This window comes from Calypte anna, chromosome 5A, assembly GCF_003957555.1.
Source record: "Calypte anna isolate BGI_N300 chromosome 5A, bCalAnn1_v1.p, whole genome shotgun sequence".
Taxonomy (NCBI): domain Eukaryota; kingdom Metazoa; phylum Chordata; class Aves; order Apodiformes; family Trochilidae; genus Calypte; species Calypte anna.
Window position 1 is genome coordinate 25753148 of NC_044251.1, and position 18508 is coordinate 25771655.

The 18508-nt window shown below is 35.6% G+C and overlaps 1 protein-coding gene across 1 annotated transcript in view; it reads right to left on the bottom strand.

Annotated features, from left to right (window-relative positions):
- Positions 1–18508, bottom strand: part of EML5 (EMAP like 5) — a 90793-nt gene that overhangs the window by 849 nt on the left and 71436 nt on the right. The window contains exons 30-42 of the mRNA XM_030452089.1: positions 17129–17207; positions 16020–16149; positions 15246–15344; positions 13159–13179; positions 10113–10286; positions 9191–9399; positions 7124–7281; positions 5537–5651; positions 4882–5070; positions 4523–4695; positions 3122–3284; positions 2147–2250; positions 363–516 (exon numbers count right to left, since the gene is read on the bottom strand). Coding sequence (XP_030307949.1) covers positions 363–516; positions 2147–2250; positions 3122–3284; positions 4523–4695; positions 4882–5070; positions 5537–5651; positions 7124–7281; positions 9191–9399; positions 10113–10286; positions 13159–13179; positions 15246–15344; positions 16020–16149; positions 17129–17207 — 1768 coding nt within the window. The remainder of the gene's footprint in view (positions 1–362; positions 517–2146; positions 2251–3121; positions 3285–4522; positions 4696–4881; positions 5071–5536; positions 5652–7123; positions 7282–9190; positions 9400–10112; positions 10287–13158; positions 13180–15245; positions 15345–16019; positions 16150–17128; positions 17208–18508) is intronic.

The window sequence follows — 18508 nt, forward strand, 5'->3', positions numbered from 1 at the left end:
ATCTTCAGTCTCTTCATCCATGGAAATACACAGATGGGACTGAAATTACCAGCTGTCTTCCTCATCTGTCAAATGGAGACTGGAGATGTGAATAAATACAAGTAAGGATTTGAGATTTCCAGTATGAAGGCACTATGCTAATGCTGACTGGCAGACAACATTAACACCTGCAAGAGTTTATGGCACAAGCTATTGGACAAAACGGCAGGAGAACGCTTTATTTGACTATAAAGTTACAGAGATGCTAAAAAAAAGCCACAAATTTAGAGAAGGAAATATTTCCATCATCTCCTAGAGAAACAATACAAGACCATAGTATCAAGAGTTTTTGGTTTTGTAATGATGCAAAAATAAATTCTTACAAATTTTTCAGGACAAGGAAAGTCAAACAGTTTGACCATGCCAAAGTCATCGCCTGTCACAAGATTGATTCCCGAGTGAGAGACACAGGCACAGTTTACATCAGCTTTTTCAGCATGCCTGGACCAGATTCCAATCACTTCATCTCCCAGAACACTGAAACAGAAGAGCAAGAGATTATTTTGAAAACTACAGTAAAAACAACAGAGTAAGCAAACAGAAAGCACCACTCATTGCTGGTTTTATAAAAATGTAAATTTTTGCATCGTATTCTTAAATACACATCTCACACAGGGTTTTACTCTGTGATTATTTTCTATATCACTCCGTAATTGCTCCTAAAAGGGAACCAGCAGTATAATTCCCATAATAACATGGCTCATGACAACCCAAAGATGCAGAGGTGAAATCAATAGTAGTAATATTGTTCAGTGAGGCACTTGCCAAAACATAAACAAAGGACAATCAAAACTAGAGTGTCATAGCATAAGCACTGGTTGAATAAGCTTTTGGAAAATAAAATGAGTATTTTCATGATAACTATGTTTTGTTGATTCTCTAATATTTTCATGTAAATTAGATAAAAAGTTTCCTTGAATACAGTGGAGATCCTTCATTATAATCAGAGAGACAGAAATTGGCCTAAACATAAACCATAATTATCTTCAGACTCTGAAACAGACATTTACAGAAAAATTCTTTTGCAAAGCCCTATGAAAAGGTGCTTTTTATTCAGCTCTGCTTGCAATTTATATGCATACTTCCAAAATGCACAGAAAGAAGCATTTTACTATTTGCTAATAGGTGAATGATTTTACTGTGATTCTTTCCCCCAAATCAGTCATGCACGACATTCAAAAAGGGATTATTTACTTCAGACATACTGAATTGGGTCAGTAAACACAGGTTTCTTGTTTTCTTATCAAAGAAGTAACAAAAATGGATTACCCAAGCAGAAAACAGAAAACTAGCAAAACTAGTTTTTCAGAGCCCTCTGAAAAGTTCATGTCATGTCTTGCAGCAAAATAGTCAGGATTACTGATTTTAAAGCAGTTCATATGTGGAAAATTTTCGACTACATATTTTAAATTTCTGCCTGAGGGTGCTAATCAGAGAACAATAGCTGAAAAGAAGCAAAAGTAAGGCACAGGAAAACAGCTTTGCACAGAGTGTAAAATAAATAACTTAAATGTGAAATACCAGTAAAATATGGTATGATTCCTCATGTCATTTCTAATTATTTTGAATGAGACATAGTAACTCTAAGCTACTTTTTAAAATACTATTGAACACCTTTTAATATGCAAATATTGACAGGAATTTTAAGATAGAGATGCCATTAGTATAACAGTGTAAATAAAACTTGATGATCATATGATCACAGTCTTTCACTGTCTTTTCATGTTTTGTTTTCATTTTCTCTGTACTCTTGTCCCTGAGATTGCTATTTTGAAGCAAACAGTGCAGCATTCCAGGTGATCTGCACAGCAAAATGTAAAACTACTGAGAGAAATCTGGAAGGGACTTAGAGGTACACTATGAATAGGAAGAGACACATAAGAGACATCAGGTTTTATTGGATATCCTCACCTGTCCTACAGCTCACATTCTATTAAGAGAACCCACTATGTATTTTCTTTTCTTATGCTGCACTTACCTGATCTCTTGCCAGAGCAGTTGGGTGCATTAAAATAAAATATCTGGCTAAATAAAGGGGTGAAATATACTCCTAGAGAGCAGGTGCTTCTGAAAGTTACAAGTGCTGTAAGAGGTGTAAATCATTTACCTTGTCCAAGTAGCCCACGTTATCCTGTCAATCACAGCCTGGTCCACAAGCTGCTTTCCTGAAGGCACTTCATAGACTTGCCTTTTGTAGGACCCCGTAGAGACCTTTGAGATGACCACAGAAATTTTAGAATACATGAACTTCTTTGAAAAGATGAAGATATAATTCTAAAGGGCTTTAGAATGCATATTCTTTATATTTTCCTTTGTAAGTAACTTGTGAGTAGAAAATTCTCAAAAATCTATACAAGTCTAAAGCAACAATGAGAAAGCATAAGAAGTATTCCCATTTTTAAATGTCAACTAAAAAAATAACTGAAACATCTTGCATTCTGCAGAAAATATTAACTCTATACATTGTGTGTGTTAGTATGTATGTGTGTGTATAAAAAGGGTAAATAAACTCTCTTTAAAACTGACACAAAGCTATTCCTCTCAGCCTGCAGATGTTGATTTGATGGTTAGGAAAGCTTACTCCTCCTCTCAGATGAGAATCAAATACAGAAAGCAAATGATGCCTACTTTATTTTGACTCTAAGAAATGTCTTGAGTCCTGTAGCTGGGAGCTGCAACACCCTGATTTTGGTGCTGCTCCACACAGGCCAGCACTGAACCAATGTGCAATATTACCATTCTGGTCAGGTATATGAATAATTCACAGGTCCCTAGGGCTTACAGCATGATAGATTGAACTTCCTCTTTTAACACAGCCCATCAGCATAACAAAGATAAAAAAGCATGGAGATACACAGCAGAGATTTTGAAATCTGTTTATGCTTTCTATGCTTCTCTATGTCTTTATTATTCAGGATAAGTATTTTCATCATCCATTTATAATTATATAATAAAGTAATTGCCCAGTGACAGCAACCTACTACACTGCATTACAAAATTTTTCAGCAGTTAAAGAAGAATGCTGGAAAAGTTTTGTGAATACATTTTCCATTTAGTACCTTGAACAATTAATGACTGATACCTGGAGATAAGAGCTATCTGCAGAGAAGTCCATCTGGATCACAAAACTTGGGATGTCTTTGCAGTAGCTGACTCTATTTAACGTGGGACCCAAAGTCAGATCATAAAAATCCACTGCATTCTCACTGGAGCCAACTGCTAAATAACGAGAATCTGGGCTAAACCTGAACAGATAAAAGGGGTTTATGAACACAGGTTGGCACTTACAACAGATTCTAAATGAAAAGCACAGCTAAATCTGCATTTCAAATATTTGCTATCCAGAACTAAAGGGGGAGGTAGAGTATTTTGCTAAGCAAAATAGATTTTGAAACTAAGTTTTCAGGGAACATGTGTGCAGTAGAAAGCAGCAATAATTTTTGTACAGATGTCACATGCAAGTGAACTGGGAACATCTCTGGAATAACTCTGTTCCTTATCTGATCTCATTAGTCTCACAGCCTTGTGACATGCCCCTGGTGACTTTGAATTTTCTAACACTATGCCTACAACCTAGAAAAATGAAATCCTGTAAAGAAAGAAAAGCCAGACCTTCTAGATTAAATATACTGAAGAAAAAGATCAAATTTTTCATCTGCCCAATGTATCATTGCACAGTGTTTTTTTCCCTCCAGCTTTCTGGTCTTGAAGCTCAGCAGCTTCCTAAGCTGAACTAATTCCTTACATCCCCTTTTGTGTTACTAGGGAGGTTTTATTTCTATTATCTATTACCTCGTGGCATACCATGGGACAGACTTCTGATTCCATCAACACCCTAACTCCAAGCAGTGCTTTCCTGCCCTCCTGCAGCAAGGTCCCCATTTGCTCATACTTCTTCCACTTGCCCCACTCTGCTCTTCAGAAGCCTCCCTCAGCTGATCACAATTCATTTATCTCACAGAAAGAACAGTCTTATCCTCCATTCAGAAAACAGGAGCAAAACTTTACTTCTGCTAACCCCTTTTCAGCAAAACACATCAAAGAGCAAAGTGACAGACAGACATTTTCATCGTGTTCATAATCCACTCTTTATCTGTAAACTGTTCTCATTTTATCACCAACACATCATCTTACCCTGCTCTTTTTTCATCTGCTCCCTGATTAGGATGGTCTCTTCCAATTGTCCATTATTTGAGCGTTCACCCTTCATTTTCCCTAACCCTCAGCAATATAACCTGGCACTCCCCCTGTGGTACTGCCTGTTTTTTGACAGATTGATATTTATCTTCATGTACCTCCTCCTTCCTTTTCATTCCTGGTATCACAGTAATCACACAAACTTCACAATTGACTTACTCTTTCTAGATCTCTGAAATATCACTGCAATGCTCTGCAGAACACAAAATTGTATATATATAAAGAAAAAGAAAATAATACAGATTTCTCAAATACTACAGTAGACAAAGGCATTGTATTTTCTGACCTGATATCTTGAATAGCTGATCTTCTGTCCCTTTTTTTCCCCCAGATTTTTAGAGAAGTCACAAGCAAAATAATAAATTCTCCATTTTTCATGCCAATAGCTACCATATCACCTTCTGGGCTGTAACAAACAGTACGAGCTGCGTGTCCTAAGCTGACCTTGTTCAGCATCTTCTGTGAAGAAATAAAAGCCCAGGAGGGTAAATGTTTCTATTTGTTCATATTTTAAAAATACCTTATGCTAAGTTTGACACTATCAGATGGATCACTCTCAAAATACATTAAAAAACAAGTTTCAATTGTCTACAATTCTACAATTTATTTTTCACCCCTAAACCACAACTATTCTCACACACCTACCTTTTCAGCAATATCCCAGAGTCTTACTGTGCCATCTTCTGCAGCAGAAAGGAAAAAATCTCTGGAAGGATGTGTTGCCAGGCCCCAGATTGGCCCATCCATATGACCATTAATTAGAATGTTACATGCAGCATTTTTCTCTCCAACTTCAATTATTTCAGCATTTCTTGTCCCAACAAGAATTTTCCCCTTGAACAACAGTAAAAAAGTTACAAATGATATAATACATTAACTACTCATGATGAGTAGAAAGAAAGATATCTAAAGCTATAGTTCCATCAAGAAGGTTTGCTATGATCAAGTGACCAAATAATTACAGATAATTTGTTTTAAATTCACCTACAATTTATTGAAGTAAAAAGCTATATAAAAATCATGATGCTAACTGAGGTATTGCTTGCAAGTCAAGTATTTGAAGTGTGAAAAGAAAATAAATCCTTAGTTAGTATTCAGTAAAACACACAGATAATATTATCCTAAATAAGACTAAAATCTCCTGGAGTAGGTTATTTTTCTGCTGTTGTAGACAATCAATCTTCAATTTCAAACGCTAATTGTATGAGAAAGATGAAGCAAACATTTTGTCATGTTTTTTAATGCTAAGATCAATCAACAGGTTATAATCTTTATGTTAAGGACATGACACTTTCTTTACCTTGCCTCTACAAACAGAGCGCACACAGTCTGTCATTTGTCCTGTCTCCAGTCTAAAGGCACGACATCGTTTCAGCTCCTGATCCCATAGCTTTACTGCTCCTCCTTCCTTTGATCTATCAAGGAATCACAACAACCATGAGTAAAATAGCTGGCAAAACAGATAATGTGTGAAAGAACTGTAGCATTTAAGGTGAATATATTGTAAGCAGAGCATTTCAGTATGTTTAAAATCATTAAAGGTTCCATTTGGTTTTACTGAATAGGTGATGCTAATATGTGGAGCCCCATAGCTAAGCAAGAAATATGTATTCCAAGGCCTTGTTGTACCACTATACAGAACAAGTTGAAAGATGGCAGCTGCTAAACTTAGTCTGACTTAATAGCTCCCAAAAATATGATCAAAGAAATAACTGTGTGAATCAGTGGCCTTCTTATTATGCCTGGCAGAGACTGTCAAAATATAGTTGAGGGAAACAGGAGAGAGAAGTATTTTACTACTGTGAAATAAATTACAAAGATACAGGTGAAAATCACACAATGTTTTTGAACAAGATACCCAGCTAATAAGAGTTAATCATGAAAGCACTAAGTATTTCCCACCCACTTTGCAAGACTACTGGTATTTTAGTAAAGAACACATTAAAATAAAGCAAGCTTCTAAAAAAGAGATTGTGCTTAATGGAACAGTTATAAATCTGGTACTTCCAGTTGAGCTGGGTCATGAGTTTTGTCTCTCTGGCAGAGAAAAGAATCTCTGCCAACAGTAAAGATAATGTTCAGCAATACTGAGCTGCCAGTGTTACAACTTTGATCACTGAATGAACCCCGGAAAGGAACTCCAGAAAGTTTAATCACAATTACTGCTTTTGTACTACTATTACTAGAAGAATTGTAATGAATTACAAATTGCTAGTCCTTGCAATGTAGTATTCTTTGCTTCCCAATAGCACCATTTTGACATTTGATTGGTCATCATACTCAGCAAAAAGATTTTCTCAAAAGAGGCTGATGAACTGCAATTAAGACTGCCAAGGCAGAAGCAAACATGCAATTTTCCTAAATGTAGAATTCATTTTGTATACTTTCAATCCTTCATTTTCCCACAGGAGACAAATTATTGTTTCTTACTGTTATTCATTACTGTTTCTTTCATGTCAGACACCAGTTAAGAGGTTTTGAAGCTAAGTGGCTAGGAGAACATTCTCCAAATAAAATGACAGTGATGTTTTATAAATACTAGAAGAAAATACTTCAAGCACAGGTATCAGTAAGTTTTCAGCTGGGTCTGAATATGAACCAGGATCCTTAAGGACTATTTAAGGAAAATGGACTATTTAAGGAAAATGTAGTAAGTGACCTGTGTTCTGAAAAATGGGGTACTGTCATGCCATCAGATGGACTGCATTACAGCTGAAGCATTTTCTTTCTTTGTCATTAGCAAGGTGTTAAGAAAAAAGTTAAATGCTTGAAAAAAGATATTTTGGTTACAATCCAGAAACAAAGGATATTGTTGTACATTAAATTTGAGAGAAGACAATTGCCTGAATACATGTGCATGCAGAAAAAAGAAATAAAGATGACTCACGGCCTTTCTTTGCCTCCTGTAACAATCAAACCATCTCTTAATGTGGTATACATTGTGAAAACAGGTCCATTGTGAGCTTTGGCCACAATTCGTATCAACACATGATCTTTCCACACACAAACATCTCCACTGATCGTACCTGTAAACGTCAAGTTATTCTGAAAAGGGGAAAAGCATACTCATCATCTGTTTCTGAGTAAAGCAGAGAGAAAAGCATTCAGAAATAAAGATTATCACAATTTCCTTTTAGGCTAGATTGCTTTTATTTATTGCTGTAGAAGAGCAAATTTTGCAAGGGGGTAATAAGAACCTGCAGGGACAAAACACTGAGCTACTACTGCATGCTTTCCTGAAGTTTCAAAGATGCTTTCTTGTAGCTAAAAGGCCCTGCACTGCAAAAAGAAATGCTACAACTCAAGCTTCAGACATAGGGTTTATCTAAGTCTTCAGCCCACGGGGTTTGCAAACTGTCATACAAAAGTAAAACACCAACAAGACATTTTGACATGTCACATAAAGAAGCAATTTGCTATGTACATTATGCTTGCATTCATTTTTGTTGTTAGGAGAACTTACTCACTGGATTACAGTACACATTAGTTCATGAAGAAAACTTAACTCAGAACTAAAAGCTGCCTGCTATTCTTTACATCTGCTCCCTGTTTGGAAGGTAATAAAACCAAATTTAATTACCTCTATTATTTAAGAGCTGCTTATTAGGTTACACTTAAACCCAACAGGGACTGGTTTGTGAGCAAAACTGTTTTAGTAACTTAGATGAACAACCCTTGAATTCATTATGATGTGTAGGATTTTAGAGTATCAGTATGCATGTACAGATGGGGATGAACACTTTCCTTCACTGAGGTGGACTGATGTTCTACACTGTTTTTTAGGGGGTGTGTGGGGGAGTAAATAAAAGAGGACTGGCAATGAACTTGGTAGCAGATCCTGTGATCATCCTCATAGCCACAATTGTTGGGCTATTTCCAACTCCCCTTTCAGAGCACCTGAACTACCTCTTTCTGAGACAAAAATAAAGGAAAAAAAGCAGTTCCAGAACTGCTCCCGCAGGAAGTATGGAGGACACACTAGGCTTGGCTACATTCAGTTTGCACAGATTTTACAAAACACCTACAAGCTTTCCATCCTTAAGCAACCTCATACAATACTTCAGAACATTGAGCATACAGCCTGATATTCAGACTATGAATCTGTCCCTCCATTAGAAAGTTCACAGAGGTTTTCTAAGCCCCAGGCTAACGCCTGGGATGTGCATCACTAACAATTATAATTTGGATATTAAGCTCATTTGTAGAACTCTCAAATCAGAGGTACCTCAGAGAGTACCTGAGAGCACTCTGAAAAAGTAAGTCTCATAAAGAATGAAATGACAGGCCAGTTATGGTTTCAAAACTCAGAAGCAATTGCATAAATTCAGTCTGGACCCAACAGGCAGCTCACATACAAGACAGCAATGCATGCAAGGAAAGAGAAACACACTTTACAAAAGAAATTGTGGCTATTTGTCCAGCTGAAGATGTGAGTGCTGCATGTACAGAACAACTCATAAAATGGCAAAGACATGGAACTTAGCAACAGCATCTGTCAAAAAAACCCCAAAGCAAAGCAAAACCCTACTGCAGTCATCCAGCAGTCATAGATGTTAACAAATGCCCCAGGACAATGCTGCTCTCAGATCACCTGTGAGTAGTAATGCATACAGAGTATAATACAAACACCCACAGGCAGGCATAAAATTAGCCTATTTTCTGTTCCTGCAGTCGAGAGTCATATTTGTTTCACCTGGATTAAATACCCAGCAGAGTGTTACCAGGCCAAAGCACCTATGTTTGTTTCTTTTGAAAACATACGAATCCGTAATATTTCTTCTTTTCTATTATAAGGAAAGCTAGCATTAGTTCTAGCAAGCAGGCAAGCATTAGAAAAACTAAACTGAATTTAATAAAACTGACATACTCATTAAAGGTTAGAAATTTTTCATTGAACTGAATAAAGGTAGATGAGTCAAAAAATTGTTTGAAAGCTTTTTGTTAAGGTACGTACCGCGCCAAAAGCTACTGAGAGCATCGTTTGCATTCGGGCATCCTCTATAGAGCTCAGCAGCCCTTTTTTACTGAGAAGAGCTCTTCCAGCCAGTGTCCAGAACCTCACATGTTTTACTCCAACAGAAACAAACTGGGTATCTGAATCTGGTCTGAATTCTGCTACAAATATACGTTGGTTATGACCAGCTCGGCTGGCAATTTTGGCACCTGGCAGAAAGAAAATGGATGTTTTGAATTTGCTAAGAAAAATATATATTTATGGTTACAAAAAAAAAAAAAAAAAAAAAAAAAAAAAAAAAAAAAAAAATCCCTGGGAGTGATTCAAGGCCACTGGATGATGCTAAATTAAAACAAAATTAAGAAGCAGATTAAAGAAAAATCATTTAATAAGACCCAGTGGCAAAGTGCAGCACCTAATCAAGATGGCATCTACTTATAATTATCAATGTCCTCGAGACAATAAAAGACCATAGATCCATGAGAATTTCGACCTCCCCTAAATTCCTATGACTCCTCTATAAATCCCAAACTCAAGATGAGTTACAAGAGACTACGAAATGACTCTGGAAATTTTGTCCACAGTTAGAAAACTTTCTAGCTAGAAAACTTTAGATTTTCTAAAGATTTTTTTATCAAGCAGCAAAGGCATTACTGAAAAAAAATTAATGAGGACTACAATTTTCTTCAATTATTCTAACTTGAAATCAGTTAACTATCTTGATCTTTATAAACAGTTCCAAAGGGCATATGTTCAGCAGCTACCAGAATGGGTAAGTACGTTTACTTTGCCTCTTGCATAGTGCATCATTTATTGTAATAATTTCTGATCTGCTGATATTTTTATGTTGTAGTTGCTCTTGACTCAAACCAACATAGCTCTAAAAATTTAACACATTCTACAAAAATGTTCAATTTCCTACCTTCCTGCCACTTCCAAATAGTAATGGTATGCTCAGGATCCAGCCCTACGGAGAGCAGCAGTTTGCCAGTGGCACTGAAACTGACGGAGCAAACGCCCTTTGAATGGTAGCACCTCAGCACCGATAGTGTCTGTTTGTTCATTGCATCCCACACATGAATAGAAGGAGCTGTAGCTACACAAATATAAAATCATATAATTAGTATATGTTTTGAAAATGTCAAATGATTTGCTTATTTAAGCAGTTAGGGTTTTTTTAATAATACAAATAAAACTGTTCTGGTCAGACACAGACAAGGAAATTTCTGTCTCCCTTTGGAAACCAATTTACAGTGAACAGGATCATTATGCAGGATTAAGAAGTTGGCCTCATTATACTAAAGGAGATGAAAACTTTGCTTATCCTATTACTGGATTTCTGAAGCACAGCAGAAGCTCTGAAAGCTAGCTGTCTTCTCCTGGTTTTATCCTAGTAAAACTTAGCTCAGCATGCTAACTCAAAAATCTTCATGAATATTGAGCCAATCGTTGAGCATTTAATTTCAACTGGGGACTTCTGGACAACAGATAGCTACAGATAAATTAGTTCACAGTGCAAAGCCAAAATCTCCTTTTCTACAAAATGGCTGTCTGAAATGCATACTCTCTTAGGAGAACATCAGCTGGATAATCAGCTTGCTTACTGATGTATTAAAACTAGGGTATTTAATTTAGTTTGAACTGTTAGACTGCAAGCTTTTTGCAGCAAGAATCAGTCCAGACTTTCCATGCCACTAATGTATGTAATTATTTCTGTTATGATGACAGCTAGTTTTTCTTCCAAATGCAGTGCCTTTTCCAGAGATCATGTAATCCATGAAAATATTGTAAAATATTGTGAATATATTGTAAAATATATACAATCTCTCAATAGCATCTAGGGTATTTTCAGAACAGTAGGCTTCTCTCTCTAACTTCTTCACTTCTGAACTCTAGTAAATCTAACTGCAGAGACTGGAGATTATAGGTTATTGTCATAGACCTAGAATCACAAACTTGTTTTATTTCTGTTCCGTGCTTTGTGTTCCTAATGAGCTAAATCTAGTCCCTCAAAGGCAAATATGTGATGAGAAACAGTAGGCACAGGGAGCTAGGCAAAATTTCAGTCACACAAAACTAAATTTTTGAGCACAATTCCACAGCTGTTCCAAAACAGAGCAATTTACAATCTTCCCAATTTCTTCTGTTTCCCATTGGAATTTCCTCTTATGGCACCAACACGCTGCTATCAGCACCTTTTGAGAGGTACTACAGCACATTATAGACACATCACAAAGACAGAAAGGGCATGGGTTGGCAACAACTGTCATGTCTCAACATTTTCAGGAAACCCCTTGCTGTCCTTATGGAAAGTTTGAAGGAAGGGAAATTTTTATTCTTCCTATTCAGCACTCCCCTTGGTTAACCCTGTACTGCCCTTGACCTGTACACCTCCCCTAGAACCTTGACCAAATTATTCTTTTGGGTGGCAGACAGAATCTTTCACTTAGATTTCATGAGTAAGAACTGACAAAATCTTTCAGAGCAAGCTTTGTAGGACAGAGAACATAGACACTGGAGTTCTCCTACTTGACAGCATTCTATTGAAAGTCTCTGTCCTGGCATTGTGTTCTGCTTGCGGGGTACTCCAGATGCTCAACAACCTCTCCCACAAGAGAGATTTTCTAAGGTGTTCTAGAAGAAGTTACATAAAACTATAAAGGGCTGGCAGGACAAAATATCACTTCAGTAAGATGAAGGAAGTCTGTACCAGGTCATTATGAAACGTAACTTGCCATTCCAACGTATTACAAACAATAACTGCTTCCAGAGCCCCAGCATCACTGTAGATGACAGAAAATTGTAATTGGAGAAGCAGAAGCTGTTGGTAAGAAAGGTGCCAAACAGCCTTTTATAAATATTAAGTGAAACTATGGAACCTTGTAATGAAGGCAGGCAGCAGCTTAGGTTCCAGACTAATTGTTTGATAAAGAAGAAAAAAGTAGGTGTGCTGGTTTTAAGCAGTGACACCAAAATTTAGTAATATTCACAAGCTCAAACTGAAGTTTCAGTAAGAAGAAGGCAAATGAAAGAGGAAAAATCTCCAGGCATTATATACATGACTAGAGATGTTCTTTCATATGAACAACCACATTATCACTGCTTCTTTCATGTAGTTTAAAAGTGTGAGAAAAGGTATCTATGTTCTTCCTCCCATCCTTAGAGAGAGCACAATTTGGCATATTTAGAAGTCAACATGTATTAGAAATGGCACTGTTCATTTGCTCTTCACAGAACAAGCTTTAGATCCACATGACGATTAATACACTTCCTAGGTACACATGAACAAACATTTATGCGTGTCTGAAGATGTGTCACAAGACAATTAAGGCTGTTCAACAGCAAACTCACTCACACATGATGGTGATGATTTTTTAAGATTACAGTTTAAAAAAACAACATATTAATTAAAAATAGCTCAGTCAAGACTGTCAAACTGTCAACAACCCAAAATGATACAGAAAAAATTAAACTGACATTGTAACAAGCATTTTGGATCAGTGGTAATAACTGCATGACAATCATACATACATGTGAAAGGTGATTGGTTTTTCACTCAGTCACCTAGGCCTCCTCAATGGAATTTATTTAAAAAATGCATATTTAAATTATACTCAAGTGTCTAAAATAAATGTTAATTGTCAGCCCCAACATGTCTATAAAACCTGGAAGTATACATAGGAATGCTACAGTAGCACTATGTGTTATAACTCACTAATCACGGAGCAACAAGAAGGATGTAAGTTACAACAAAAGTGGCTTCTATGTTTGTTCTAGCATTTTAACTGTGTCTGTATTTACAATTTACTGAGCTGTTGTAGTTTATATTCAGTGCTCACAGTAATATGACTGATACAGGGGTTTAATTGACTAAAAACTAAATTAATGTCACTTATTGTTCTATAAAGCTGTAGACAACTACTAGATAGGCTAACTAGACCTGAAGATGTTAATTTTTTTCCCCTTACCTGACATATCTGCTGAGTCTCCTGTAATGGAAAAGCAGCAGAAAAACAATTAGACAAGAAATAAGATAAGTGCTAAAGAAAATATACTCCACATTTAGTGTAATTTCTTAACACACACCTTGATGCCATCTGTTTGCATTGCAGCAGCAGCAATACTGCTTTTAGTTAAAGATGAACAATTACAGATATTAAGTGGTCAGACCAGAAATTAAAATTTGTCCTCTGAATATATTTTGATTTACATTTTGAGGTACAACCTAAAAATCCAGATTTGGTGTATGTTAGGTCTCTCTCCAACAAACTAAAACACATATTTTACACATTACTGATATTTTAATAAATTACGTGGAAAAAAAAAAGCTGATTGCTCTAATGGTAAGAAGTAATGTTTGAATGTTATCTTGACAAGTGTCAAATACATCCAGCATTCTCCTATAGGAGCATTAAGAAATCCAGATTGTAAAGATTGAGGCACTTGGAAGTATTACCAAGACTGCATGACAGCATTGCAGTTTAAAAATACCTGAAACAATGTTTCTGTACATCCTCAGCAGAGTTAAATGGTGATGGTGAAGATATGATTGTGCCAGTCACATCAGTAGGAAAAGCAGCAGCAGTTAAGAATTTCCTTTACAGAGCACATACATCTTAACATCTGTTCAGAATCTAAAACCGTGTTAGGATATTTTGCTTCCAGCTCAATTTTCAGATTTAAATCTCTCTTTAAAAGGATGTTTTGTAGTTTAATTTCTGTGTAATCTGCCTCTGATTTGTATGCCTTAATCCACATTGCAAAACAGTTACAGTTGTTCTACTGCTAGTTGATGTAGAAATGATTATGAAATAAAAAAGCAACAGGGTTTCTGTGTTAGCCAAACACTGAAGAAAATCTATGTAAAGAACCTATTTTCACATTGTGCCTACATCCTTCCCATATACTCCATCATATGGAAAGGCAAACAGGGTCAGGTAAAGAATTAAGCCAAAAAAACAAATTCCTAAAGGGAATAAAAGGCCTGTAATTCCTGTAAATGTTCTTTATAGTCAAACTATAGGCAAAAATCTGCTGATATTTTTTTTTCGTTTAAATAATTTTCATGAATGATTTCTTTAGATTGATGTGAGGCAAGAAACTGACGAAGAAACTAAGCTGTTTTAGCTAAGCAGTTACTAATGTCACTGAGTCAGGCACCTAAAAATCCAAAAGACAGAAGAAGTGGGAAATAAACTCTGACAACTAATAATATTTAGATGAAACATCTAAAAAAACCTATAGAAAAAGAACAAAACAAAACTATTCTGGCTAAAATAAATTAAATGTTTTTTTTTTATTATTCTATTTACTAAGGTAAACAATATGGTTGAATCTGCTATGAAAAACTGAAGGTATGAAAACTGCATTTGGGTTGCAGGACTACAAAACTTACACCATTCTTCAAAATTCAGAAAAAGTATTAGTTCAGCTGTGTAAATGCAGAGGGGGTTTTTTTGGTTTGGTTTTTTTTTTTTTTTGTGCTTAGTTCATATATCAATTTTAATGTTACTGTGAAACACAAATATTTTCTCCCTAAATCTACATTTATCTCTAAGCAAGTACCACTAGGTTTTTTGTTCTGCCTAGAATATAACAATATTACAATATATTATCAAAATACGAAGTAGGTAGTATAAATCTGCCTGGTGAGATAAACTTGCATAAAGTGGCATCTATTTTAAGAATTCTGGGCTTAGTCGAAATAGAAATCAAGGGCAGCATAATTAAGTTTCTTTGGAAGGGCTATGACCCTTTGGAAGGCCTAACATTAGTTCATAGTTAAATCAAACAAAACTAATTTCATGGGGCTTAAGATTTCTAAAAAAGCTTTTTAGATGGCACTCCAAACAAAAGATAATCTTTCATCCCTCAATGGTTTTTTTCAACTTTATTAAATTACACTCCAGGAAACATATAAAGAGGACAGGTAACTGAGTAACACTCATACAAACGGAGATAGCATAATCAAGTATTTTTGTGATTTATCATGAACTCACAAGGCTCTAATTGCATGCTCTTATGTTAATTTCTCTTTACAAAAATACAAACATACCTACTTGGCCAGTTGCCACTACGTTGGTAAACTTGGGGTGCTGATTTACAGTGAGGCACAAAATATCATCATTGTGTTCCTGGTAAAATGACTGAGAGCCTAAAAAGAAGTAATTTTCAACTTGAATTAACATATTTATACACACATAGAGATGGTTAATGTTTGAAAATTTTATATTTCCTAGAAATAGAATCATAGTGATGTTGCTGTCTAGAGCTTAAGATCAGGAAACAGAAACTCCAAATTTCTATCTCTGTTTTAACACACAGCACTTGTTACCTCCAAACCATTCCCCCAAGTTTTCTACACCAAGTTGCTTAAATATCACAGAAACAAATAGGAATGAATTAGTCTTTCAAAGGTCTAAGTTTTCTAAACTAAACTGGTTATTGGAAATGAATGCATGCAATATGGAGGACTGAAAACTCAAGCACATTAAGAAATAATTAACATAGAAAAAAGATTAAACAATTATAATTACTCCATTCTTCAGCTGTTTTCGTTTCTAAGATAATTTAAACACCAAATTTCAGAAAGCTAAAACCAAAATAATAAAAACTATACCTCCTTCAAAATTTAGTCAACAATAATGCTTTAGTCAAGCATTTCAATATATTTACATTTCAAACATTTCAAATATATTTACTGACTTTTCAGCAACAAATAATAAAAATTTTCCCACATCATTTTATAAGATTGAAAGCATAGCAGTTGCTTTATAAATTCCAACTCAGTGTGTGTGAAACATTGTTCCTCAAGTGGGTTTTCTCCTACCTGTTGCCACATTGTACAAGATCCCAATAGATGCAGTATGATATATTACATCAGCACCATCATTCAAATAGTGGACATTGTTTCTGCAGTCCTTGCCTCGGTATCCAAATACCAGCTCCAAAATTAGGTCCTAAAAAAAGATATTTACATCTATTAGATACTTGGCACTTTAAATCAATTGTGAACTTTACAATCTTCTCCAGGATTTTACTATTCAAATATGCCCTTATCCAGCGAAGGGAGTTTAACAGTCTCTCAAACCAACAGAAACTGAGATGCTGCCTGCCCTGTCACATCACATTGCTGCTCGTCCTTGTCATACACACTCATGTCACCCCATCTCTGCTGGTGGATGCTGTAGAACATTTATTTATGTGTACACACATATGTATTTAAACACAGAGATACTCATACACAGGCACATAAATAAATAAACTGCAGTGAGGCAAGGAGAACATAGTGCTTTTGATGCAGAAGATACTAAGAAACAAAGAATGACAGATATTGGTCCACAATTTAATTCCATCTGGCAAAAGGCTGCTCATTATGCTACAGCAAACATTTTCTTTAATTTTGTAGAAAATATTTCAGTTGAGATGAAGAATTGCATTTTTCAAGGTTAGATTAAATTCCCACTTCAGATTAATCAAAAATTAGTATATTTATTTGCATTGGCCATGTAATGAAAAAAGACATAAATAGATTTTTTTAAAATAACCTGATTTTTAAAACTACTAACAAAGATTAACTTTAAACAAAGTTTAAAAACAAATTTAAGAAAAATTTGAAGTCAAAGATACTTAGTTTTCTTACCAACAATAAGCCCATTCACAATCCAGTTACCTAAACAGGGCATACTGCTTTCTCCACAATGCATTTAAATAGCTTTACTATTTCTAAGAATTAAATTGTGATCCATTCCATTTGCAAGAGTAATATCAGCCTTTTTTGGAGTAAAAAAAAAAAATCCTCTTCCACTTTTTTGGCATTTAGCTACTACTCAGTATATCCATCTTCGATAAATTTAAAATGAAACAAACATTTAATGTCCACAAATATGTCTGGTAAATAAAAATTCTAAAGGAAGAGGAGTTCAATGCTTTTCTTACCTCTATAGGTCTCTTTTTTTTCCCAACGTTATTGGTCTGAAGTTTCTCTGGCTGTGGCAATGCCCTACTAACTGGTGGTCTGAAATAAAGAACTGTGAATAAGAGAAGGCTGTCCGTCACCCATTCCATACTAACACATTGCCTTCCAACCTGCTACTCTATATGGAAACATTATAGCCCTACCCTGCTTAACTGATATTAGTATTAATCTTTAAAAGAAATATCTCTGTCAAAAGAAAAACAAATCAACAAAAAAACCCACATTAAACCAAAACAAACCACAGAAAAACCCCAAAAGGCCCTTCTTTTAACATGCTGAGTTTTCCAGCAATTCTTCAACAATCCATGAAGTTAATGCAAAAGACTGTTTTACAATCAATGACCACTGATACAATATTCTTAGCTTTTTCATGCTATATTCTTCAGGTAGTGCCATCTTATCTATAGCAATTTTAGCTTCTCTGAGAGAGAAGTATAATTTCTGATGCTTTTCAGACAGCAAAGAAATCTTTAAACATACCTTCCCTTAGATTACATTGTAGCCAGCACTCAGAATAAGAATGTCAGATTCTAGATTGAGTAATATTGCATAAATTTCTGTCACTTGGAACAGCAGAGTAAGAAGCAGCGTATTAGTAACTAATACTACTCTTAAAAAATAAATCACTGAAAAGTAACAAATGAACAAATGAAGATTTTGGATCAGAGAAAGGAAACTGATAAGCATTACCATCTGCATTATCATGAAAAAACCCATACCTGATCTGAAGCAAGAAGTCCAAACTACAGGGAACAAAGCCCAGTCAGTTTTCTTAGGACAACTCCTAACCTATCCCTAACCTATTCATGAAAATATTTTAATGCTGATCTTGACTTAGATCTTCAATCAAGAAAAAACAAGAGTTCCCAGAAAGGTTATTATTTAGGAGGACCAGTGTATGCTTATCAATTGTCAGGGGCTAGTGCTGTTTGACTGGTGTTGCAGAGATACACAAAAATGAGAGACTGAGGGTGGGCTGTGTATGTATCCCTGTAATTAAATATCTGAGGTGAATGAAAATTAAATGTAGGCTTGACAACTTTTTCCCTAACCAAAAACCAGCAAACAAAAACAAACCACCAAAACCAAGTTTAAGAAACAGTAGAAGAAGCAGTTGAGAAGCAGAAACTTGACCACCACAGGTCATCCAGACAGCTCTGGAGTAGAAATGAGACACAGTGCTGGTGCTGAGCAGGCAGATGGTGTGCAAGGGCCATGGGCTCCATCACTGGAGGGCAGACCTGCTTTACTAATGGGGGAAGAGGAAGATTGAGCAAAATTGCCCAATGTACCTCCTGCTCACTCCAGAATGCTTCCAAATATTTCATGGTTTTTACTTT